Source organism: Aethalodelphis obliquidens, unplaced genomic scaffold, assembly GCF_003676395.1.
Source record: "Aethalodelphis obliquidens isolate GAN/ISIS:26980383/991018 unplaced genomic scaffold, ASM367639v1 scaffold39, whole genome shotgun sequence".
NCBI lineage: Eukaryota > Metazoa > Chordata > Mammalia > Artiodactyla > Delphinidae > Aethalodelphis > Aethalodelphis obliquidens.
Window position 1 is genome coordinate 18,597,536 of NW_020837983.1, and position 25,692 is coordinate 18,623,227.

The following is a 25,692-nucleotide window of genomic DNA, read 5'->3' on the forward strand; positions in this document are numbered from 1 at the left end:
GCTTAAAACCCTCATGGATGACTTTAAGGGGTTCAAGACTTCCGTGGAGGAAGTCACTGCAGATGTGGAAATAGCAAGAGAACTAGAATTAGAAGTGGAGCCTGAAGATGTGACTGAATTGCTGCAATCTCATGATAAAGCTAAATGGATCTGGAGTTAACTTCTTACGGAAGAGCCAAAGAAAGTGGTTTCTTGAGATGGAATCTGCTCCTGGTGAAGATGCTGTGAAGGTTGTTGAAGTGGCAGCAAAGGATGTAGAATATCACATAAACTTAATTGATAAAGCAGCACCAGGGTTTGGGAGGAGGGACTCCAATTCTGAGAAAAGTTCTACTGTGGGTGAAATGCTATCAAACAGCGCTGCATGCTACAGAGAAATAATTCCTAGAAAGGAGGAGTCAATCAGTGCATCAAATTTCATTGTTATCTTTAAGAAATTTTCACAGCCACCCCAGCCTTTAGCAACCACCAACCTAATCAGTCAGCAGCCATCAACATGGAGGCAAGACCCTCCACCAGAAAAGATTATGACTCACTGAAGGCTCAGATGATGGTTAGCATATTTAGCAATAAAGTATTTTTAAGTTGAGGTATGTACACTTTTTTGACATAGTGCTATTGCACACTTAATAGACTACAGTATAGTATAAACGTAACTTTTCTATGCACTGGGAAACCAGAACATTCCTGGGACTTGGTTTGTTGCAGTATTTGCTTTATTGTGCTCATCTGGATGACGTATTTACTAAAGGCATGCTCTGGGCCACATAGAGCTAACATTTACATTTTCTTCAATCCTTTGTAGTTCAGCTTTGAGATAACCTACTGAAACAATTTTCACACTCCTTAGCCCCTTGTTCAGAGGAAATCTTTCATAAGTGTGTCGGCGAATACAGCAGTTACCAAGGTGGGTGCTTCTGGCTGAAGTCAAATTGGGAGGTTGGGGTGCTCTAGGGCCTGCAGATGGCTGCAGGCGAAGGAGCTTCTCCCCTCTTACAGGTGAATGGAGGGCTGAAGAAGATGGTGGATCCATTAAGAGCTCATTTTAGTAGCTAATAACTTAATCAACTTGTTTTTCCCATTATGCAGATTTTTAAAATTTAAGTTGTTCTCTCCTGATATCAAAGACAGCTTTTTTTTTCTTTGTGTAATTTACTTCCATTTTCTTTAATACAACCAAGGCTGTTTCAAGGTTACATCAACAGCTAGTAACTTTCTTTCACTTTGCTTTCTTTTTTAAAAATTATTATTTATTTATGATTTATTTTGGCTGTTCCAGGTCTTAGCTGTGGCACGCGGAATCTTCCTTGCAGCCTGTGGGATCTTTAGTTTCGACATGCGGACTTCTTAGTTGTGGCATATGGACTTCAGTTGCAGCATGCATGAGAGATCTAGTTCCGTGACCAGGGATCGAACCCGGGCCCCCTGCATTGGGAGCATGGAGTCTTACCCACTGGACCTCCAGGGAAGTCCCTCTTTTACTTTGCTTTCTTTTTTTTTTTTCCTTAAATTTGTGTATTCATTTATTTTATTTTTGGCTGTGTTGGGTCTTCGTTGCTGTGCGTAGGCTTCTCATTGCCGTGGCTTCTCTTGTTGCGGAGCACGGGCTCTAGGCACATGGGCTTCAGTAGTTGTGGCTCGTGGGCTCTAGAGCGCAGGCTCAGTAGTTGTGGCACACAGGCTTAGTTGCTCCACGGCATGTGGGATCTTTCCGAACGAGGGCTCAAACCCGTGTCCCCTGCACTGGCAGGCAGATTCTTAACCACTGCGCCACCAGGGCAGTCCCTACTTTGCTTGCTGTCTTTTATTTTCAGTGTCCCTTAGTCGTGGCCATTGGACTGCTCAGTAACTAGAGTAAGTTTTGAGAGTAGTTAATATGCTTTTTCACCAGAAGCCTCAATCTCCTAAGCTGGAAAGAGACACTATTCTAGAAGACCCCTCATCCTCCACCCCATACGACAGATTTCTACCCTTGCATAACTGCTGTTGCAACTGCTAATCCACAATCAGGAGTGTTACAGAGAAGCTCACTAGAAGTCTTTGACCACCCAAGACAATCTCAGCCTTTCCCTTCAGGGAACTTCCATGGCTATTTTTGCAGGGACCTTGCCTATATACTGCTCTGATCACATCAATTTTGAGAGCTTCTCAGAGTTCTCCAGCTGCTGCAGAGATGGGGCAGTATTAAACAAATCGCCTGTGATTGCAAATCTTTTGAATGGTGGTGGTGGTTTTAAGGGTTAACGAGACTGAGTGTTCATTATAGTGCCTGGCAACATATATAAGTGCTCAACAACGGTAGTTGTGAGCCCCTGCACACACTTCCTTATGAGCCCCTGCATGCACTTTCTCATGGGATCCTGTGCACACCTCCCACCTCTCACCACACACTGATGTTGCAGCCCCTTCCCTGAGGAGAGTGGGAGAAGTTGACTGATCTTACAAAATTAATTTTTACACACCTTTCAGTTGAACTGCAAGTTTAATAAGAAAGAGAATCAACATTGACTGTGGCTCGGCACCATCAGAGAATTTTAACTATCAGTGACTCCTCACATCCATTGAGGTGGACATTATTCCCACTTGACATGTAAGGAAACCAAAGCTTAGAAGCACAATTGTGTGCCAGCTTAATGGAAAGGAAAATAGCAAGCTTTGAGAGCAGCTATATTAGTGTTTAATCAGCATTCTAAATGGACTATGGTTTCCAAGGCCTATCTTCACTTGATGAAACTACGAGCTGCCAAAGAGTGAGCTTTTAGTCATTCCTCTCTGGTTCTTAAAGAGCTCAGTGATGTTACAAATGATAGTAGATAATGTGTTTCTAAGAATTTATTTAATAAACATGAAAGAAATAAGCTTGGCTTTTATTTTCATATAAATGACAACTGTGGTTGAATGTCAATGCCATATAATTATGTATTTCCAGGTTACTCGGGTCAGATGTTATAATCAAGGCAAAATGAAGTGTGGTTTATATTCACACATTTGCATAGGCCAATTAGCTCACTCGATTGGGTCACATTTCAAATGAGGCCAAGGTCACAGGTTTCATACATGTGCAGACCAGTACTACACCCAGAGACCTTCCTGCTACAAATGGTGTCCCTGACCTTGTCCGGGTATCTTCCTAACACGTGTCTTCAGGATCTGGTTCAGAGAGTGATTGGCACAAAAAAAAATCATCCCCGTGAACGGGAACTCAAAGGACATAGTCTGAGTTGGTGGTGTGTTGAGAGAAATTGCTATGGTTTCTTATTCTTGGGTCAATTTTGGCTCATTATAAGATATTAATATCTTCTGGTAATTGGTTTCATTTGTTAAAATATTCAGACCTTAATTTGAATCCTTAATTTATACAGCAATGCAGTTTCCAAACCTGTTGACTATTCCTGGATAAAATGAGTGGTTACCTATTTTATGGAGAAAAGTGACATCATCATTAGATATACTGGCCCTTGAAATAAATGAAAAAAAAATTTTTTACTCGGTATTTTATTGTAGTGGTCAATAAAGTAAGCTGTGCATAAGAATAGAGATATGAAGTGTGCCCTATTTAAGTTTAAAGCACACAAGTGATTTTGATTCCTTTTTGAAGCTCTGCAGTGCATCCAGGCCTCTTTAGCTGCCTATCTGTCTTGATTCGAAGGAGCCCTTGTGGAGTAACGTGGTACCTGGGTGATCATCTTTAAAACTTTTTTCCATGTACTGCTTTCAGTGTGAAAATTATTAAGACTGCTTTCAAGTTTTTCATTTTCTCCATACAAGCCAGAAATAATGTGCTGGTTCAGAAGAATTAAAGGTCAGTTTAAAATGCCAGCACCTATTGTTTACTGTGGAAAGTGAGGCTGGCAAACCGTTTCAAACCCTGTGAGCTATCTGATTGCAAGGAAGGAGAGAAAGGATCTTTCTTATTGCACCATCAAATTAGAGAAATATTGCAGTTGTTAATAGTTTTTATATTCCAGTCCATTAAAGCTACAGTCTAGCAAAAATTTAATTTTTCAGTTATTCAAATAGCTTTGATCAGAAATGCTACTTTCAAGGAACAAGGGTGAAAATATCTCTGAAGGTGGGCCAGATAAGATTACCATGGGAGGAACTCTGGGGCCACGAGGAGGAAAACTCTGACGCCTGCCTTTAACAGCATTCACTAGAAAGCCTGGACTGTGGGTTTTACATCATCATTTCACATCCATAATCCCAGATGCTTCCATTGCCTCTGGAGATGGAGTGACTCTCTTCCCACTCAAATCAACAGAGCAGAGGCAAACAAAGTTTTGTGAGAAAAGGTTAGAAAACATCTCTATTAAGCATTAATTTGTTTAGGACAGTAGAAGATCGAGTCCTTCAGCATTATCCAGAGTACTTACTCTTCCAATGAACTGAGAGTTACCACATAGGAGATCTTACTTGAAATGGCAGTTTTCAAAGAACCTGGTATATAGTGAACTGGTTTTTAAACTGTTCGCAGAGGTGACACTGGAACCACTGCAGGAGATGAGAGGGAGGCAAATGGGAGGTCTCCAGGCCTGGTGCCCTGTTCCAAACACTGCACTTTTATGTGTTTTGTGTATTGGGTTTTTTTATGTTGAAAATTTATTTTTGAGAGAGACACATCTTTTACAAAACTTAAATGCTGCTGAAATATTCCGGTCTTCTAACACAAACTTTTAAGTAGCATTTAAACCTTTTTTAATTTTAGAATTCTTTGGAATCATTGTTATAACCATTAGTTACCACAATCATCGTGATTGAGGGAGAATCAGTAGTCGCAGCAGAGAATGTCTTCCAGTGGTTTGAAAATAATTACCTGATATAACCATGTTGTTTATATTCTATTTGGACCTTCCAATTGTTTTTTTTCTCCCAGGACCATTGGGAGTTTGTTGACATTCTTTCAAGATTTGATTTCTGTAAACTGCTATTTTTAATTGCCTAGGTTACTGCTTCATTGTACACATTTTGCCTGGTAAGACTGGGAATAAGTGAATTTTGTAAAAGTGCTCACTGAGCCAAAATGGAAGTCGGAACCTACCCCCAAACTTTCAAAATCCTCAAGAGAAAAACATATTGGACCCAACCACTACTTAGGCAGGGCCTATGACAAATGCAAATCACAGACTTCCTTTTTCTCCTGCCACAAATGTCAGAAACACTTGGCATCTGAGTGTATTGCATTTTTTTCCCCTTTCTGAACAGCTCAACTTGGAAAGGTCAGCATATCCCTTTGGGAAAAATCTTTTCTCATAAATTGGAATGTTTGCACACATACTGTAGGAAATGTTTAACATTTGCTTTGATGGGACAGCAATTTATTCAATAGAGTAGAATTGTTCTTCTTTTTCCATCTTCCTGCCTGTTTGTACATCACAGGCACCCAAATTACGGAAAGCAACTTTGAGGCAGTTCTTTCTATGGGATCAGATCATCCTGTCCACAAAACCAGCCAACGCCTTGGGCTTCCGAAATGCAAGCTATGACCCATCTTTTATTTACTCTGAGGGACTCATTTGTGACAGACTTTGTTCTGAGTAAAAGCAGTAATTTTCCACAATACATATCGAAACCCTGGGAAAGAAGGAGGAGGAAAAGGTGGGGGAAGGAGGCAGGGAGAAAAAGAAAAACAGAATAGCCACTGCCAGGGTCTCCTGTTTTACCTTCACACAGATTTGTTTCCATGTGTACAACAAGTTACACTACACTGTGTCCACTGTTGCAAATGAGTTAACTTTCTTTGAATCTTCTGGTTTGAGTAAAAGAAAAGATACAGGTCATTAAGACAACAAAGCAAGTTGCTGTTTGGGATCAGCTGCCTCCAGTGTGGTAATCAACATAATCGTTTGCAGCTCACAGAGAATTCTTCACCAGCGCCCATCTTGCCATCCATCTTGAACTGATGAACAGTTCTGAGTTTATGTGGTTCTATTTGTTTCTGTAGCAACAAACGGATACCAAAAACACGCTTGTAATTTTTCTTAAAAATGCTTAATTTAGCAATGATGAAAAATAAACACAAGGAGGGAGTGTAAGGAAGATAGCAGTATCTAGGTGTTGGTCTGGGCTAGACTACAGGAAGGGACCTATGTCAGCATGGCTCATTAGTTTGGGAAGCTTCCGATTATTCACTTCCAGAAACAGCTTCCCTTCCATTTCAGCCAAGTCCCTCTGCTGCTGAGTGTGTGCTGTGTAAGAGCCCATATGTGTGCCTGAGGCACGTGTGTATCCCACGGAAGACACAGCCTATCTGAGACAGCCCACCTCGCTCCACAACTCCATCCTGTTCCTTTGTGTCTTCTCAAGGACTTCCCTCCTTCAATTAATTCTTTCTCTCCTAGATCATCAGTTTCTTTCTCTTCATTGGCTCAATCACAAAAGCCTACAAACATTATCTCCTCTCAATATTGAAAAATAAAACAGATCCTTGCAACGCATATCCCCTTGTAACTGCTACCCACTGCCCTACTCCCCATTCACGGTAAAACTTCAAAAAAAATTAGCTGCACACATTGATTTCCGCTTTCTCTCTTCCATTCACTCTCCAACCCACTCCAGTCTGGCTTCCATCCCCATTTTTGCAAAGAAAATGATCTTGACAGTCACTAAGACTTTGTTGTCAAAGCTAGTGGACATCTATCTGTTCTCATGTTACTCAACTTCCTAATAGGATTTCAATACAGTTGACCATTCTCTGCTCTTGGTTTTCAGAATATTGCAGTTATCTAGTTTTCCTCCTGCCTTTGGGCTGCCTCTCTCAGGCTGTTTTGTTGGTTCTACATCCTCCACCTCTATCTAGATGTAGAAGTGCCCTTGGACTCAGTCCCTGGCCTTCTTTTCCTCTTTACACTCTCCCTGGATGATTTCATCCATCCCATGGTTTTAAACAGTATGTAAATGCTGAAGAACCCCTGTTTCATAACCCTAGCCCTGATGACTCCTGTGATTTTCACATTCATACATGCAATTACTCACTTGACATTTCCACATATTTAACAGACTTCTCAAATTTATTGTCCCAAACTAGCTTCTGTTGAACTTTTCCATTCTCAGTAAATGACACCACTATTGACCCAGATGCTCAAGTCAAAAACCTGAGTGATCCTAAATTTCTCTCTTCCTTAAACCCTACCTCATCTCCTCCCCACATCCCATCTATCAGCAAATTGCATCAGTACTATTTTCAAGATCTATCTTTAATTATTCAACTTAATCTCTATATCCACTTCTACCTCCAAATTGTCGTCACTCATCTGGACTATTACAGTGGTCTTCCTGCTGCCACTCCTGCCTCCGTACAATACATCCTGCCCATAGCAGCCACAGAGTCAAAAAAAGAAAAAAAAAGAAAGAAAGGAAGAAATCCAGATTGTATCATTGTCCTGTATAAAGTCTGTTAATATTTCTCATTGCAGTGGGAATAAATTCAAACCAACCCTACCATGGTTTACCTGGCCCCATATGAACTAGCTTCTCTTCCACTTCTCCAGCCACCCCCGTGCCCCTCACTCTGCTCTAGCTACGCTGGTCTCCTTGATGCCCCTCTAACATGTCAAGCCCTTTTCTGCCTCAGGGCCTTTGCCTCTGTTCTTTTTGCAAAATTTTACCCCCCATATCTTCCCACAGCTGGCTCTTTATCATCCATTAGCACTAATGGTATTTCTTCGGACAGGTGTTCCTGGCCTTTGTCCCCATCAGTCTTGGTCAAAGCATCTCATTCCCTTGGAAGCACTTACACTATCCAGAATTAATTTGTTCATTTGTTGGCATGTTCTGTGTCTTTCACAGACAGAATGTGAGTTCCCTGAAGGCAGAGAAGCCTTGTCTGTCTCCTTCGCTATTGACGACAGGCCTAGCGAAGTGCCTAACGTGTGAGCACCCAGTAAGTATTTGTTGGATGAATTCATTCAACAGCTATTTTTAGAACCCCTACAATATGCCACCTACTGTTCTAAGTGCTTGACATTTTTCTGTGAACGAAACAGAACACAGATCTCTGCCCTCAGAGACCTAGTATTTTAGTGGGGGAGATGGGCAATAAGCAAGACATAGTAAGTGACAATACAGTACGTTTAAAGGTGATATGTGCTGTGGAAGAGGAGTTTCTGGGTGAAAACTTAGGGTATTCCCCAGTCTCTTCCATTTGTGTGTAAAGTGGAAAAGTCATTTGCTTTGCAGACCCTTGAAATCTTGGCTTCTAGAGATGAAAGATGAGATCCTGAGCAATCTACCTCTTTAAGGCTCAGCGCCCTTATCTGTAAAGTAGAGTAATACCTATATCACAAGATCGGTGTGAGGAATAAAGTAATCCAGATTTAATACTGTCTCATCCCTTCCCAGCCACCCACTCTCACCCTATTATTCCAAGGGGAGGACACATACGGTGCAGCATTTTCTCCCTCTCTGAACCCCCAGCATGCTTTAAAACAAAATCAGCCCAACTTTCCTGAAAATACCCAGTATATCCTTACTGAATAAATATGTGGACTAACAAGTGTATGGATAATTTCAGAGCAAACAAACAATCAAAGCTACTTGTCTTCAGAAACAATGCTTTTTAAAAGACAGAGTAGGAAGTCCTCACCTTTCTTTAATAATTATTTTCCCTCTTTATCATTTGATTCCATTTTTACAGATCCCTACTGTTAAAGATGGAAGGATCTGCTTTCCATTTAGTCTTTCTTACCATATGTAAAAGTAAAATCCCAGAGAGAATCATTTTATAGGAGGATAGAACATTTATTTAAATGGAAACACTAATCTTTATTTTCATCATGCGGAAGTGTGTGGTTACAAACGATTTTCAATAAAACGCTATATATAATAAGCAAAAAATAAGTTAATACAATGTAAACCTTACATATAGTTTCATCAATTGACAGGTTTAAGAACAGACAAGCCATTTAAGACTTTGGAGCTACGTCTAGTAGAAAACTGCAAACACTCAAACCTTATCAACCCCAAGTAAGACACTAAAGAGCTATCAAGACTTCTTCAAACCAGTTACACAAATACATTTTTCTTTTTGGTTACAATCCCCTGCTATGCACAAGACCACTGGAATGCTGTAACAATTACACATTTTAAAACGGCAAAAAGCAAAGCAAGGAGATAACATGCCAGCCTTATAGAAGCTGTCTTGAAAGTGCAAACTTTGCATTTTCTCTACCTGCACCACTAGGATAAGTACGGGTACCTCAGACGACACGGCAAGATCGTGAGCATGCTTTCTATATCACACTGGTGGGACATGTACTGGAACCAGGTCTCCATGCCTTCGAAGATACCTCCCGTTTTAAACAGTGAACAGGCTTCAACTAAATATAGTGCAAATCAAATACCGAGGAGCAAATACGACAAAACAGAGACCGCCACAGGTCGACCCGCTGCTTCTCCACCTAGCATCAGGCCACACGGGACAGACTGGCACACGGAAGTGACATCTTCTGTCTAGGGTTTGATATGACAGGTGGTGCGGCGGAGCGAGTGCAGGGCCACCATGCAGCAGCCCCGCAGCAACGCCCCGATGTTGTAGATGGGATCCGTTCCCCCCCTCTGAGTACTGAACGCCCACAGCACGGTGGGGACCACGGGGGCCGCCACGGCCAGGAGATCCACCAGGAAACTGCTGCTCCAGTACCGCCCCACGACGCCCCCGCCGCACAGCGGGACCAGGCTGTTCAGCCTTTCCTCCGCGGAGCCTGCAAAATCCAGCTCTCTCATAAGGCGGTTCCCACGTGCCTCCGGACCCACCTCGGCGGTCGGGGTCTCCACGGGAGACAAAAGGATGGCGGAGTTTGGATTTCTTGGAGTTAAATCGACCACGATGGCAGAGATGGACTCCAGGAAGCTTTCCATCGAGTCGGCCCTGGACTCATCCTCAGGGGACGTGGAGCTGGAGAGACAGGGGTCCTGGAGCTTGAGCACATGCCGGATGAGCTCAGAGACGGCAGGGCTGTAGGGCACCACGTCGGTCTGCACGGCCTGCTCTGCCACCGCGCTGCCCTCTTCCTGACCCTCCAACTCGAGGACCTTTGCCCCAGGGCTGGCACGAAGCAGCTCCAGGTCGCCGGCCTCCACGGTGGTGGCTGTCACCAGCTCATCGAACACATCTGTGCCGTGGCCTGCGCTGTGTTCCCCCAGCAGCTCGCTGTTGGCCCCCGGCTCCTCCGGGGTCAGCGCCTCGGCCGTCGGGCCAGAAGCCGTGCTGGGGGCTAAGCCCTTCTCCGGGGAATCACACGGAAAGTCGAGACACAGCTCGTCCCTCAGAGAGCCACTGTGCGCCATCTCCATGCTCTGAAGTAGAGACTCCAGCTTCTTGTTTTGAATGTTTATGTCCACAAAATACTTCTGAATGCCTTTGTCCTTATCGGCCAAGCTGCTCCTCATTGTTTCGATGACCTGTTTGAGCTGTTGGATCTCCTTCCTGGCTTCCTTGAGGGCCAGCTGGGCCTCCACCCGGTGGCACTCTTCCTCAATCCAGTCCTCCCGCATTCGGGCCAGCTGGGACTTCAGCTCCACGATCTCACTCTCCCTAGAGCCAGAGGAGACAAGCCCTGCTCAGAAAAAGGCCAACTGTGAAGCAGGCAGCAAGCAATTCTGGCGCCCAGCCCAGCCCATGCTCTCCCACTGGAAACATACAGGTTAAATCAGTTTTGAAATTTTATTAGCCCTGAACTGCCCCCTTAACTGTAAAACAGCTAAAATAATAACAGTAACTAGAATCAGAATAAAAAATGCTATTATTGTTTGTTTGTTTTTTTCTTTTTGAGTGCCCACCATATGTCTGATATTTCACTAAGTACTTTTCAGGCATTATCCTCTATTCGATACAGACAGACCTTGTTTAACTGCACTTTGCTTTATCGTGCTTTGCAGATAGTGTCTTTTTTTTTTTTTACAAATTGAAGGTTTGTGGCAACCCTGCTTTGTCAGACGCTGGTTAGCATTTTTTAGCAATTAAGGTATTTTAAAATTAAGGTTTGTGCATTGTTTTTAGATATAATGCTACTGCACCCTTAGTAGACTCTAGTGTAGTGAAATAACTTTTATATGTGATGAGAAGTGAAAAAATTCATATGACTCACTTTATTGCAATATTTGCTTTATTGCAGTGGTCTGGAACTGAACCTGCAACATCTCTGAGGTAGTCCTGTATTTAATATTGGAAATTGTTTTATTGGAACACATTAGTGTCTCTTAGCTTGCTTTTATCTCCATAGTCTACTCTTTCCTATGTCCACAAAACAACTTGTGGAAGGAAAGTCCGTATCACTTTTAATTACCTATCAAAGGCAGAAGGCAGACTGATAAGCTTTAGCAGTGCAAAACAGTTCTGATCATATACCAATGACAATTTCTTAAAAATTTATTTAAATCATAAAAAGCTGCATGTTGCAAGGACTTTGTGAAATGTTGATCATTCTGTCTCCTCTCAGGCAAGATGACACTGGATCCATCCTACACTGAAGGGAATCTATTTTGTTTTTAGATCCTTCACAGGACCCTATTTCCAGATATTTGTCAAAAAATTCTTCCTTACATATAATTTCTTCATAGTCCGTGTAAATATATGTCCTCATATTCTCAGTGTTTATGAAGACTAGGTAGTCAGGATCCTGACATATTTGAAGAGATGCTGTAAGTACTGCTTCTTTAAGTTTAGGCTTGACTCTTCTCCAGTTTCACTGCCTTCCCATACCTCCCTCCCATGATTATTCAAACCCTCCCATAGATTCCTCAAATCATAAACCAAAGACTTCCAGGGCTTCCCTGGTGGCGCAGTGGTTGAGAGTCCGCCTGCCAATGCAGGGGACACGGGTTCGTGCCCCGGTCCGAGAAGATCCCACATGCCGCGGAGCAGCTGGGCCCGTGAGCCATGGCCGCTGAGCCTGCGCGTCCGGAGCCTGTGCTCCACAACGGAAAAGGCCACAACAGTGAGAGGCCCGCGTACCGCAAAAAAAAAAAAAAAAAAGCTGGACACACCCAGAAAAAGCAGAGGATCCCTTCCAACCCAGGAGGGTTCCCTGGACCCCTGAAACAGCAGGATTATAAAGTAGCTCTTTTGAGAGACTGATTTAAGAAATGTGACAAAAATTAAATGAAGTCATTTGTCTTCTTTTCTTGTGTCGGTTCATATTTCATTTTATGGAAAAAGAAAATGTCCTAAACCACAGCGTGCAAGGAACGTGGATTCACCTCTCATGCAGTCGGCGCTCAGACTCCTTGAGCCTGGTCTTCAGGTGTCTCACTGTAACCTCTTTCTGCTGCAGAGGAGTCAAGTACTGCTCTGGATTTGGGGGTTTGACACCATGATTTTCACCACAGGACATGTACCTTCCAGATCGTCTGAAACAATCGAAGTAGCGACATGTTACTTTTTCTATAAAAACAAAAGTTAAGGCACAGCTAACAGGTTGAGAAGAAATGGCAGCCGTTTGCTGGGACCTTAAACCCCAGCGGCGTGTGACCTCACTTCAGAAGGGGGACAATAATCCACCTGCCAATCTTAGGACTGTTCAAACTGGGAAGATTGGGGGCCGGGTGTTTGTGGAGGGGGTGGGGACAGGGGAGAGGGAGATTTTCTGTGGCCTAGGGATGATCTCATATAAAACAATGCACAATTGTCCACCGGCCTGCCTGGCAGTTCAGAGTAACAGGCTATTATGTTAAAGGACAGTGAGTAGGGGCAGGTGGGAGGGCAGGAGGGAGCGAGGTGACCTCGCTTCCACACAACGTGCCACTTGCCTAAAGGTCCCGATTGTTGTTAGTTGAATTCAGATTGTTCTGACATCAGTCCCTGGTGTGAGTGTGCTGACTTGGTGGAAACCTCGTTCTTCTGCAGGGAAAAAGGCTAGTCCAGTCTCACCAGATAGGTTTTGTAAGAGAGGCGCCCAGTGCTCTACAAAACTTCCCTTGCTGGAATCTTGGCCCCTCTTAGGCCTGGCCAAGAGTTCCTGCTCTATTCCCAGTGCTTGACACAGTACTGGGCACAACATGGTGCTCAATAAACATCTGATGTTTGAATGAATGAGCAAACACACGAATGGCTCTTCTCTGTTCGGAAGGAAATGCACAGGACCCTCCTACTGCCGCTCTGCCATTTTTACTGCCTAGCCAGGAACTCCTGGGACTGCAGAACCTTATTAGAAATGAAACTGTGGCTCGTGTCCTTTCTGCAGCAGCCCTTGAAGGATTAGCTGAGTGTGGGAAAGGAAAGAGAAGTGTTGTATGACAGAATAAGGCAGGGGATCAAGAGTTGTATCATTTAAAAAAATTTTTTTTTTTAAAGAGAAGCTTACCAAGTGGGACAAACTAAGAGTCATGAATTGGGAGACAGACGGCACTCACCTCATGACGGGGCTGCAGTCACTTCCCTTGTAGGAGCCGGAGTTGCTGCTACTGGGGGAAGAAGGCGCATAACTGGGATGGATGTTAACGGGACTCAGCTGATTCCTGCACAGCATGGACAGAAGGTCCTTCTCCCGTGGGGAGGGTGGGCTGTTGCCAGTCTTGTACGATGAAGCTCCATTGCTCCGCCCGTGGGGACCTCGACTGGGAGAGAAGCATGAAGAACGTTAGAATCCTTGGGGCTGTAGATACCCAAATGCGAACGCTTTGTTCCTTCTTAAAAGCTAGTCACCACTGAGGAAATCCAATCTATAGGGTTGAAAAGGGCAACATAATTATTAGAGCAATTTGGCTTTATGAGTCGCCTTCTTTCCACCTGCCCGATCTTTTCTCTCCTGTGTCACCAGCACAGGCAACCTCTCCCTCTTCTATTCTTTCAAATAGTTTCTGACCATAGATTAAACCCAGCTGCCTGCTAAGAACACAAACCATGTAAAATATTGATTTGGTTTCGTTTCGTTCCAGAGGCCATTTTGAAGATGTGGCTTTTGTTCCAGTATACCTGTTTCTGTGTAAAAATATTCAGGTTTGGCTCACGTTGGGTAAGAAAATTAGGCTGTTTCATTTGGAGGATGGGGGAGAAGGGGTTTGCCCGTAAAGAAGAAGGAAAAAACAGGATAAATATAACCCACATAAATGTATCGTCTATAATTTTAACCACCTATTTTTTTCTTTTCTTTTCCATCCCCAATGACATAGCACAACCTTTATCATTTAACTGCTTAAAATGTTAGCCCCCTTTTTTTCCCTGCCTCTTGTCTTGCCCCTCCAGCAAGGAGGCCGTCCCTGTGGTGAGAGTGGCTTTTCCAATATGGAATTTGAGTATCGCTGGCCTCCTCAAAGCCATTCAGTGATTCCCCGCAGCCTCCAGAATAAAGGCCAGACCCCTAAATACAGCTCACAAGGTCTGACCCCACCACCCCATCCAACGCATCCTCTGCTGTTCCTCCCCCTGCATTCCAGACGATGTACAGTTTCCTGATGGTCCACGCTCTCCATCATCTTTTTATTATTCTCTCTGCCTAGAATTGTTCTTCTGGACCTACCCTGAGCCTCTGGGTACCTCCTACTTCAAGACTGATGGGAACCTACTCCAAGCAGCCTTCTCTGGACCCCTCACTCCCTCGGCCAGTGTAGGTACTGTTCACCGGCGCTTTCCAACACCCTGTGCAGGCTTCACCGTGGAAATCATCACAGTGCATCACCGCAGCACGTCTGTCTGTCTTTCCACTAGACGAGGGCATTCTGAGGGCAGAAGCACAGCCTGTGCTTTTACATATCCCCACTACCTCCTGGCACATGCTGGGTTCTTCCTAAATGACTGCTAAGGGAATAAGCTGGGTTGAAGTCCTGGCACTGCCACTTACTAGGAACTTAGGCAAGTAAGCCACTTAATATTGGGGATATATGATAACTCTCACAAAGTTGATGTGCAAATAAATCAAAGAATGGATGTTGAGTACATTGGACAAGCTGTTAAGGGCAGTTCAACTGCAGGGTACTGTTTCTGGATAAACTGTTTGAACTTCTCTGTTAATCTAGTTCCATTAAATTTGATACCCCGGAGTGTAAGGAAGCATCTAGAGAATGTTGAAATTACTTTAAATAGGGTAGCACGTCTATGTCAGGAATATATCTTGCTGACATTACAAGGAAACCAAAGGGAACAAGATACTTTTCATATAGCAGGACTTATTTTTGTCAATCCGTCTTTGCAATTTTGATTACAACTGGATCCAACGGACACATCTCACTGAGAAACATGAGTGAATGTGAGTATGAGTGTGTGTGTGGGTCTACTTGGCCCCAAAATCACAATTACTTACTTAAAATCGAATACAATTTGAACTAGCAGTCAACCCAGGAAATCACATATAAATGAAACATCACCAGATTCTAAACTTAAAAAGTTCTTTCCTTTTGAAATCATCCACATGGACTCTGCCTCCTTTTTTGTGAGAAGAGGACATTTTATATGGAACAGATGGGCTGGTGGCTTTGTGACAAACCAACTTCAGCAGTTCTTTGGTGGGTGTGGGGCAGAAAAGAATATGTACTCTGGCTTGGATGTGCCTCTCTATGCTTCACTTCTGTTGGCCTGACTATTTCTTAATGTGGCTGTGAGAAAGATGGAGAGTCAACCATTACAAGTTAGGAGAAAGAGTAAGGAGCTATCCCTCATGTGGACCTGGGGAGTTCTATTCTGAGTTAACCTTTGCTGAGAACCTTCTGTGACCCAAGCCTTGTTGCAGGTGCTCTATGAACATTGTTTCACTTAATTTTGACCATCATGGCAATAAGGCTTATGGCAATAAGACTGGTACAATGATCATTTCCCTTTTATATTATGTGAAGTACAGGCAGTACTCAGTTATGTGAAATAACTGAAGCTCAGGGGAAAAAAAAACTGGTTCAAGAACTCACAGCTCAACTGGGATTTAAATCTAGGTCTCAACTCTACAGAAATGTCTCCAGCTTTATACAAGTGGAATATATTGTTTGGGTCTTGTAAACAGGTATATTAGGTACTGGCTAGGTATGTGGTTATTACCTGAAGAATTTACCACTGACTTCTTTAGTTTGATGCATGCACTAAGATGCACGATTAGTGACATACAAATTAAATGAGATGAGGATTTTGTAAGAACTCATCTACTATACAGAAAAGAGCAAAAACTCTTCAGACTATCAAACATTACTAAGGTATAATTGAGTCTTGAAATATATTTCAGGAAATGAGTTATTAGGCTGTTTGTAATAGCTAACTTTAAAAAAAGAAACTACATGCTTTAAATTATCAGTTCTGTTCCTTACATTTAGTTTAGTTCAAATGCTAACATGTGGGTACAAACTCATTGTGGATGATAATAAAAAACATTTGCAATGGAGAAGACAGGATTCCATGTTTGTCAAGGCCGTGCACAGGCAAATCTGACGCTACCTTCCTAGCTCTCCCCAAATCCCTTGGTCTGATGGACAAAAAGAATGCAGCCCACAGAGAGGAGATAGAATTCTGGTACCCCGCCCCCTTCCTGCAAATCTTCCTGCAAAACTGGAAAGTGAGAGAAAGGGAGAAGTGAAGAAGGGATCCTCAGAAGGCTCCCAGGTGACTCTCTATTCTCCAGGTATTGCCCTTTCCCTCAGGTAACATCCTCACCCTCACCGTCACCGTCACCACCACCATCACCATCACCATGCTCACCAGCACTATTATGGGCTGAATGATGTCCTCCCCAAATTCGCAGGTGGAAGCCCTAACCCCCAGTACCTAAGAATGTGACTGTATTTGGAAACGGGGCTTTAAAAAAGGTATTTGTGCTAAAATGAGGCCCTTAGGATGGGCTCTAATCCCAATTTGACTAGTGCCCTTATATGAAGAGGAAATTTGGACACAGACAGGCACAGAGAAAAGACTAGGTGAGGAAACAGGGACAACACAGCCATCTACAAGCCAAGGAGCAAGGCCTCCACAGAAGCCAGTCCTGCTGATACCTTGATCTTGGACCTCTAGCTTCCAGAATTGTGAGAAAGTACATTTCTGTTGTTTAACCCCCCCCCAGTCTACGGTATTTTGTTATAACAGCCTGAGCAAACTAATACGATCATATTCACCACCATCAGCGGCAACAACGGCAGCATCTTGCCCATTAGTATTACTTTTATCACTATTGACTAAAACAAGCATGTAATGGCTCTTTTCCTGAGTTCTGGGCACCGTGTTAAGCATTCATATCTATCAGTTCTATTAATCAGTGAAGTAGGTGCCATTATTACCCCATTTTCCAGAACAGGAAACTGAGGCTCGGGGCCCTGGGTCTTGCACCTAATAAGCAATGGATGCTGAACTCAAGCCCAGGTCCATCTGACTCCAAATCCCGAGCTTTTTTTTTTCTTCTTCTTACTTCTCTCTGCCTCTGATTAAGATTAGAGTTTTAGCTTTGTTGTTGTTGTTTTTAAATTAATTTATTTTTGGCTGCATTGGGTCTTCGTTGCTGTGCACGGGCTTTCTCTAGTTGCGGCGAGCGGGGGCTACTCTTCGTAGTGCGCGGGTCTCTCATTGCGGTGGCTTCTCTTGTTGCAGAGCACGGGCTCTAGGTGTGCAGGTTTCAGTAGTTGTGGCATGCGGACTCTAGAGTGCAGGCTCAGTAGTTGTGGTGCACGGGCTTAGTTGCTCCGCGGCATATGGGATCTTTCTGGACCAGGGCTCGAACCTGCGTCCCCTGCATTGGCAGGCGGATTTTAACCACTGCGCCACCAGGGAAGCCCTAGGGTTCTAGTTTAAGAAAGAACTCCTCAGAAATATCAGCAGAGTTGGCCTTCTCTAAGAAGAGATGGTTTATAAATCTTTTAAGTTTTGTTTTTAAAATTGCCTGTCAAAAACATTCCTTCCAACTACCTCTGTCCTTCATTTCCCCCACCCCTTCACCACATGTTCCTGCTAGCCTTCCTCCCAGGATCTAATTCTCCACAAAGAAAATTCATCTACTACAGGAGGAACCAGCCAATTAAAAGGATCATAAGTTATTTTAAAGTTTTGCATGGTACCCGGCCCATCTAGAGGAGCTATCCTCAATGCATGGTCCTGTAGAACACACAGATTACGTGAAACACCTGAGATGCTCCAGACCCGCTATCTACTGATGGTGCTCTGTGCCTGGGTCAGATAAAAAAGTGAACATAACGGACAGAACATTTGCCTATTTCAATTTCCTACTGAGCATATATCTATTATGCATATATTAGTCTGTTAAGCATATATCTGATTTGCAGATAACTATATTTAACAACTTTATGTTTAACACATCAATTTTTCATCACTGAGAGAATTCATGGATTCCAGACTAGAATATTTTCTCTAAGTCACTCAGTATAACTGACATTACCTTGGAATTTAACCACAAGCACAAATTCCTTTGAAATGCTTAACAAAATTGGCTTGCTCTTCAGGCCGTTTCTTTTTTCTTTTGCCTCTCTGTTCTTTGATGCCTTGTACCCATGGGTATGTGCTAATTTCTTGAATGGGTGAGATAAATGGCTTATTCTCAGAGCAAGCCACGTCTGATTTGTACAGAGAATGTTTATAGTTACATCCTGTGATCCCAGAGGCACTTTATTTCCAAAATAAATGGTATTTATCGATTTTGAAGAACAACTGTGCTTCTTCACTGTGGACTTCACGCTTTAGTTACAAGTTTGTTTGGCTTCAGCTTTAACAATAAAACTCTGCACTGGGCATCTCAGGTCCCTTTATAAGTATCAGACATATCTTCTGCTCACCTAAGAGAAGTGGGAAACATTTGCTTGCTCAGTCCTGGAAATGCAAGCTTTTAGAAACTAAACAGCTTTTCTTCAGCTAGGAACCTTAAAAATCATGTGGCCCAATCTCCTTTTTACACATTTGGACACTGCGGCCCAGGACAGTCAAGTGACAGTCACCCCTGTGTCGTGTGGCTCACTCCATCGCTTTGTTCAGGTCCCTGCCCAGAGCTCACCTCATCACAGGGTCTCCAGGAACCAGCCTATCTAGAATATACCAAACATCCTATTACCCTCCATATCCTTTCCCTGTATTAAAAAATATATATATTATTTATATGCATTTATTATCCTTCTTTCTCTACTAGAATGAAAATAGTTTTTCGTAAGTTTTGTTTACTGCCATATCTCTAGAAACTGCCTCACAGTAGATGCTCAATAAATACGTATTGAATGAATAAATGAAGCCACTGACGGCAGCAGAGAATCCTGGGGCTGACTAGCTGTCCTGCCAAACGTGAACAGTGGCTCCCATTTCCCTCACAGACCTTCTCTCCCCCAGTCCAAACAGCACCAATGGCGAACACCTGCTGATGTTTCAAGCAATGACCTCACACTTTATCTGAATTAACTAATTTAACCCTAACAATAAACCCTACCAGGTGGGTATGACTGTAGCCCTATTTTCCAGGGGAGAAAACTGAGGCGTAGAGAAGTTGAGCAACTTGCTCAGGGCCACACAGCCTGTAGATGGTGGAGCTGGCATTCAAACCAAGGTAGCCTGGCTCCAGAGCCCTCACACTTAGCTATTCTGTTCTACTGCCTCTTTCGGTGGGTAGGGGGCACCCAGGCCTATGAACTCCAAACTTTCTTCACCCCTTCCCCACGTGAACGTTGGAGGTGGCCAGAGGGTCACTATGCTTCTTTCACAAAGACGAAAAAGGAAGCTCAGCTAGAGGAAAGAAAGGGTGAAGTGAGAGGCTTTGCAGCTAAGAGGACAGATTCATGAAGGGGCGGCAGGGTGGGAAGTGGGAGCCGACTAGCCTGATCCTCAGGTGAGCACACAGGTGGGTGAGGGAAGGAGAGAGATGGGAGGGAAGGCGCCAGGGCTGCACGAGAGGGCGTCGCGGGCGGAGGAACACAGGGCAACCACGTCGTGACCAAGGTAGGTGAGGCTGGGAAAAGTACCAACTGTGAATCACTGTAAAAACCAGCCAAGCAAAAAGCACTCACTGAATAAGCATAAAATCGGAACGCACAGTAATCCAGGTGGTTCTAGAGAAACAAAGTACAGGTCAGTCGCCCGCGTAACGCGTCTTAACAATTACAGAGCAGGGGGCAGGAGGCGGGCCTACTTGCGTGAGAAAGAGGACCGCTTGCTTCCCGCAGCAGACATGTGGACCTCAGGCGCCGAGATGCTGCCCGTGCTGCTCGAGGAGCTAAAATCGGCTTCGCTACCTGAAAAACAAAGGGGGAGAGAAGCATGAAGGAAATGAAACCCGAGAACACGCTGGCCAGTTCCCTGCCCTCCGACGTCCCTGGCTCCCCGCGTTTGCACACGGACTCGGCAAGTGGCCGGGTTCCAGCGCTCCCAGGCTCCCAGCGTTTTCCGCAAAGCAGACGAGAGAAGGCGCAGGCATGAGGGCGTCGTTTCATAAGCACAGCTTGGGAGCACAGTGAGGCAGGTTTCATAGATGCCGGCTTCCTGCAGAGGAGCAGCGGTGACCCGGGTCCGGCCCCAGTGCCCGCCTCTCCCTGTGCGCCAGCACTCCCGGGAACATCAACGTGCCGGCCCCAACGTTCAGCAGAATGAAAAGCCTGCTCGTCACCCCCAAAGAAGTTTTTCCCAGAGAGTTTATCTTTAGGCTTTGTAGTCGTCTAGCCGTACTTGAGTTTGGCACGTTAGGGTCTGGAGATAAGCAACCGTCTAGAAGCTGTCATGGGGAAAGTCTGGGCTGCAGATAACTGCTCCAACCGGCACTATCTGATTATCCACCTTCTCTGGCTGCAGCTGCAGTTTTTCTATGAAGAACAGAACCTTAACAAATAGCAGGAACTGAACATTTCCAAAGAGAGTGAAAAAAGTTCACAGTGACAGTGACAGAAGCTGTGAATGAAATTGAAATTTGAATAGTTTTGGGGGTGAGTGGAGGGGTCTATTAGTTTACAAATATCACGTTACATTTGAGCACAGACTAGAGTTCAGTGTGTAATTGGAAACATGCTGTGTGGTAGAATAACTAATATAAATTCACTTTTAACAAAAAAAAATACATAGTTCTGAAATAGTAATAATGAAAACATTCCATGGATTGCCTGGGGAAGTGCAGGGGCCATGGAAGAGGTAACAGAACAACAGGAAGAAGAGAACCAGGATTTTTTTTTTTAAAAGAAGAAATTCCAGATGTTTTTGGAAAAATCAATCTGATAGGTACACAATTTTATTTGACCTTGTTTCTCAACTCCTATGCCACAATTTGTGACTCTTCTGGTCTAAAACCCAGAGCCAGATCACATTTCTGAGTTGAGGAAAATATGAATAATCTAAATCCCTTGCATTTCTAACAAGCAGTGATCAGTAATCCTCATTTATTGATGATCGCGAGTCTTTACTGAGAGCACACTAGGTTCCAGGCCCTGTTCAAAATTCTTTCTATACTTTGTATCTGTTCATCTTGACAGCTTTGTAAGGCAGATATTAATCTCATTCTTCTACTATTGAGGAAACCAAAGCTGATTTACTTGTCCAAGACTTGTGGGTGATGAATCCTGTCCAGGACCAGATCCCATAATACCCCTGTGATAACATGTCCTCAGGAAGGCAGTGGTTAGAAGCAGGGGCAGGAGAGGTTCCTCTATACACTGCCATCTCCCCCACAGTCAAGATGAGCCATAGGGACAAGATGCAGCCAGACCAGCCCACTGGTGGACAGGTGCTCTCACTAATGGGGTGTTTTAGTGTTGCTGGAGGGGAACGTCAATGACAGCAAGGCAAAGAGAGAGAAAAATCCCTTCCCTGGTTTCTAGGACCTCTCAGGAAGGTCAGCCTCTTCTGGGAAATAGATCGAGAAGGACCCCTTAGTGCAGATGACAGCAGTGAATCCCAACTCCCGCAGAATTCTGGGAGGATTAAGGTAGCAATTTATCAGAACTGGGACTGGCTATTCCTTCTGGATTTCAGAGACTTTTGTCTAATGATGTAATGAACTCCCAGAAGCTCCCTGAACCTAATTAGTTGCCTCTGAGTAATGTGTTGGCTAACCTGTAGTATTTAACAGTCTCAAGGACTCATGATTGGTAGTGCTATCCAGGAACACACTAGTCCTGACAGCCTAATTCAACCAGCCTTGTCTGCTAGTACATTACCAGGCTGGTTATTAAATGATAGAGGTGGACAGTTTTCAAAAATAGATCCCATGGTTGCAGCCACCAGGTGTAAGATATTATTTTCTAATGTAAAATTATTACTCCGAAACACCCAATTTTCACTCTTTAAAAGGTATGCAGAAATCCATCAATTACAATTTAACTGCCTGCATAGAAACGGAAATTCTAGAACAGAAACAGACAATTGCTGAAAATCCATTGTTACCTCGCGATGCCTCTGATCTGCAGTAATTATGTACCCTGAACTGAAGGGACAACTTTGTTCTAAACTTTATTGCTCCTGGCACTCAATATATTGACTCTTTACTGTTTGAGTACTATGATAGTGAAAAATGTATATGCTACTTAACTATTTCTGTTTATGATTTTTAAAAATATAAACTATTTCCAGTTTGCTTATTGCCATGTAAAGTCAATGCACTCTTTTTAAGGGATACACAGAAAAGGCAATTTTACTGTGTGATCTGAATATATTCTCTCCATTTACTAAGAAAACTCAGAATAAGGCTGGAGGCCTGAAAACCTCTTATTTATCTATTATCTGGCAACAAAGACACCGGGAGTGAGAGGCACTCCTTAATGCATTTCCTTTAAACAGTGTATGCAACTAGGTGATTGCCATGGGTGCTGTATGTAGTTCAGTGCTCTTTTGGGTTACTAGAATCATACAAAGAGAGTTCCTAACCTAAAAACATAGGCCCTGAGTCAGACAGCCCAGGTTCAAATCTCACCTCTACTGCTTGCTAGATGGAAGACGTAGGCACATTACTTCACCTCTCTCTGCCTCAATTTCTTAATCTGTGAAGTGGAGATTGATGATCATAGCACCTGCCTCGTAGGGTTATTGTAAACAATGAATATCTATCTGCCATCTTAGAAAAACACCTGATCTGTTGTAAGCTCTCAATAAATGTTAGCTGTTATTATTATTCTGCAGGGGTTAAAAAGACAACTTTTATTATACTATACATCTCCTTTGTGGAAAATTTAGAAAATGGCAACGATGCAGAGGGAAAAATATAGTCTATAATTCCATCACCAAAAAATAACCTTTTGGCATGTAACTATTCAGCATTCATACTTAATACATTATTATGTAACCTAATTGTTTTTCTTTTAATATGTGAATATCTTTAAAACATGGCACATTTTGTCTTATTAAATCAATGAATATGTAGGCTATGTCCAATTTTTCTATCATTAGAAGCAAAAACTATGTGCCAGAAGCCATCCTGAGCATCTTTTACATATTAACTCATTTATTTCTCATGACAGGACAGACCCTATGAGGTAGGGACAGCTAAGGCAGAGAAGTTGAGTGACGCTCACCAGGTGTCACAACTAATAAGAAGTAGAGCCAAGAGGGAAACCAGGCCGTCTGACCCCAGGGTCCATGCTTTTTTTTTTTTTAATTATATCTTTTTTTTAAGTTAATTATTTTTGGCTGCATTGGGTCTTCGTTGCTGCGCGCGGGCTTTCTCTAGTTGTGGCGAGCGGGGGCTACTCTTCGTTGCGGTGCACGAGTTTCTCATTGCAGTGGCTTCTCTTGTTGTGGAGCACAGGCTCTAGGTGCATGGGCTTCAGTAGCTGTGGCTCGCAGGCTCTAGAGCGTAGGCTCAGTAGTTGTAGCTCACGGGCTTAGTTGCCCCTCGGCATGTGGGATCTTCCCGGACCAGGGCTTGAACCCGTGTCCCCTGCATTGGCAGGCAGATTCTTAACCACTGTGCCATCAGGGAAGCCCAGGGTCCATGCTCTTAAACAAGGGCTTAATGGCTATCCTTGGGCATACAAATTTACATCCTTGTTTATTTCCTTAGAATAAATTCCTAAAAGTAGACTATTTAAGCCATAGTATATACTCATTTTAAGACTTTTAGTATATATTCCATAGGGATTTTTTGGATGGCATCAGCCGAAAGCAGTTTTGGTGGACAAGGAAGTGTTTGCCCCCATCTGCCCGTGTGTAGACACCTGATTGGTAAATCTCTGATGCCACAGGGAATACTTCGACAAAGCACAGGAAACAGCATTTGGCCATTGAAGAGCTGTGCTTGAAAAGCTGAAGGGAATTTAAAAATATGCATATCCAAGCCATCCTCATCAACACTGTCTCCAACCAGCTGCTGGGGTTGGCGGAGCAGGGTTCCAGGACTAAGCAGGGAGGATGCACTTGATGACCTTTAAGATAGCTGTGATGCCGATGTCCTGGTGATTACACACCCTGCAGCGGGCTTTCCAACCATCAGGGAGCTACGTTTTTTGTTCAGTGGTACTGCTGGATCCTCTCGAGAGGCTTTACTTTTATTCATAACCTTAGGGTAATAAGCATTCTGTGCATGTGATGGTGAGGCCGGGATTTAGAGAAGGAAGGGTAAATGGAAACAAAAAGAATATGGGCAAAGACTGATAACTAGATGTAGTTTTTAAAAACACTGCCTGTGATTCAGTCTCTTAGGACGTTATTATTTTTGCCTCCTTTCAGGAGACTGTGAATTCCTCATACATCAGAACATCACAGGCCTCTGAGAACAGAGCCATCCTGACGTCTACGAAGCTGTATTAAGCCAGCCTAAACCACTGCTTTAAGCAGCCCCAAACCTTCCTTTATCCTTTGTCACCACAAAGCTATCAAATTAATTCAGGTTGGCCACCTATATCCCCAACTCAAATAGAAGCAGCAAATTAAAACAAAAACAAAACAGTCCCCCATCAATTCATCCTCCTCTCCCCCCCCCCCCCCCCCCCCCACAGCTACACAGATCTTTTATTTAAAGGTCTCTAGGGAGGAGAGAGAAGCCATTTTCACTGCAAGCAAGCAGCACTATGAAGGAGCAGCTGCAGCAGTGGACACATGTAATTACAGAAGGAGCTACTCCAAGTATGTTCAGTAGCAGTGACTCAGCTGCAGAGCTTTGCGGGCCCAGCCAAGGAATCCAAAAAATGCTTCACAGGGGCTTCCCTGGTGACGCAGTGGTTGAGGGTCTGCCTGCCGATGCAGGGGACACGGGTTCGAGTCCTGGTCCGGGAGGATCCCACATGCCGCGGAGCGAATGAGCCCGTGCGCCGCAACTACTGAGCCTCCGCGTCTGGAGCTTGTGCTCCGCAACAAGAGAGGCTGCAATAGTGGGAGGCCCGTGCACCGCGATGAAGAGTGGCCCCCGCTTGCCACAACTGGAGAAAGCCTTCGCACAGAAACGAAGACCCAACAGAGCAAAAGAAAAAAAAAAAAAGTAAAATGGAAATGTTATATAAAAAAAAAATGCTTCACAGCCTAAAGAGGATTTTTGTTTTAGCTTTTGCAAACTATTCTCAGAACCCCCATAGTTGTTTATCTCAGAAAAAAAAAAAAAAAAATATATATATATATATATGTTTTCTTGCATATCAGAACATGTCTTTCTGAAAAATTGTAAATACCATTTCCATTTTATCATAATTTCAGAAAAGATTTATCTTCATTCTGATTGATGTTCATATGGAGCTGCCATCCAGTTAAAAGCATATATGTAGGGCTTCCCTGGTGGCGCAGTGGTTGAGAGTCCACCTGCCGATGCAGGTGGACAGGGTTCGTGCCCCGGTCCGGGAAGATCCCACGTGCCGCGGAGCGGCTGGGCCCGTGAGCCATGGCCGCTGAGCCTGCGC

General features: G+C 43.7%; 1 protein-coding gene across 7 annotated transcripts in view; it reads right to left on the reverse strand.

Annotated features, from left to right (window-relative positions):
• Positions 1-8,711: 8,711 nt before the first annotated feature.
• The window catches only part of SYBU (syntabulin), a 72,374-nt gene continuing 55,393 nt past the window's right edge, over positions 8,712-25,692 (reverse strand). For 2 of the 7 annotated variants that reach the window (XM_027131626.1, XM_027131623.1), the window contains 5 exons: positions 20,019-20,121; positions 19,897-19,938; positions 13,348-13,551; positions 12,196-12,345; positions 8,725-10,531 (listed from right to left, as the gene is read on the reverse strand). In XM_027131626.1, coding sequence (XP_026987427.1) covers positions 9,448-10,531; positions 12,196-12,345; positions 13,348-13,551; positions 19,897-19,938; positions 20,019-20,121 — 1,583 coding nt within the window. In that variant the 3' untranslated portion in view covers positions 8,725-9,447. Of the gene's footprint in view, positions 10,532-12,195; positions 12,346-13,347; positions 13,552-19,896; positions 19,939-20,018; positions 20,122-25,692 lie in introns of all 7 variants that reach the window. The other 5 variants (XM_027131624.1, XM_027131625.1, XM_027131622.1 and 2 more) reach the window with 3 other exon arrangements.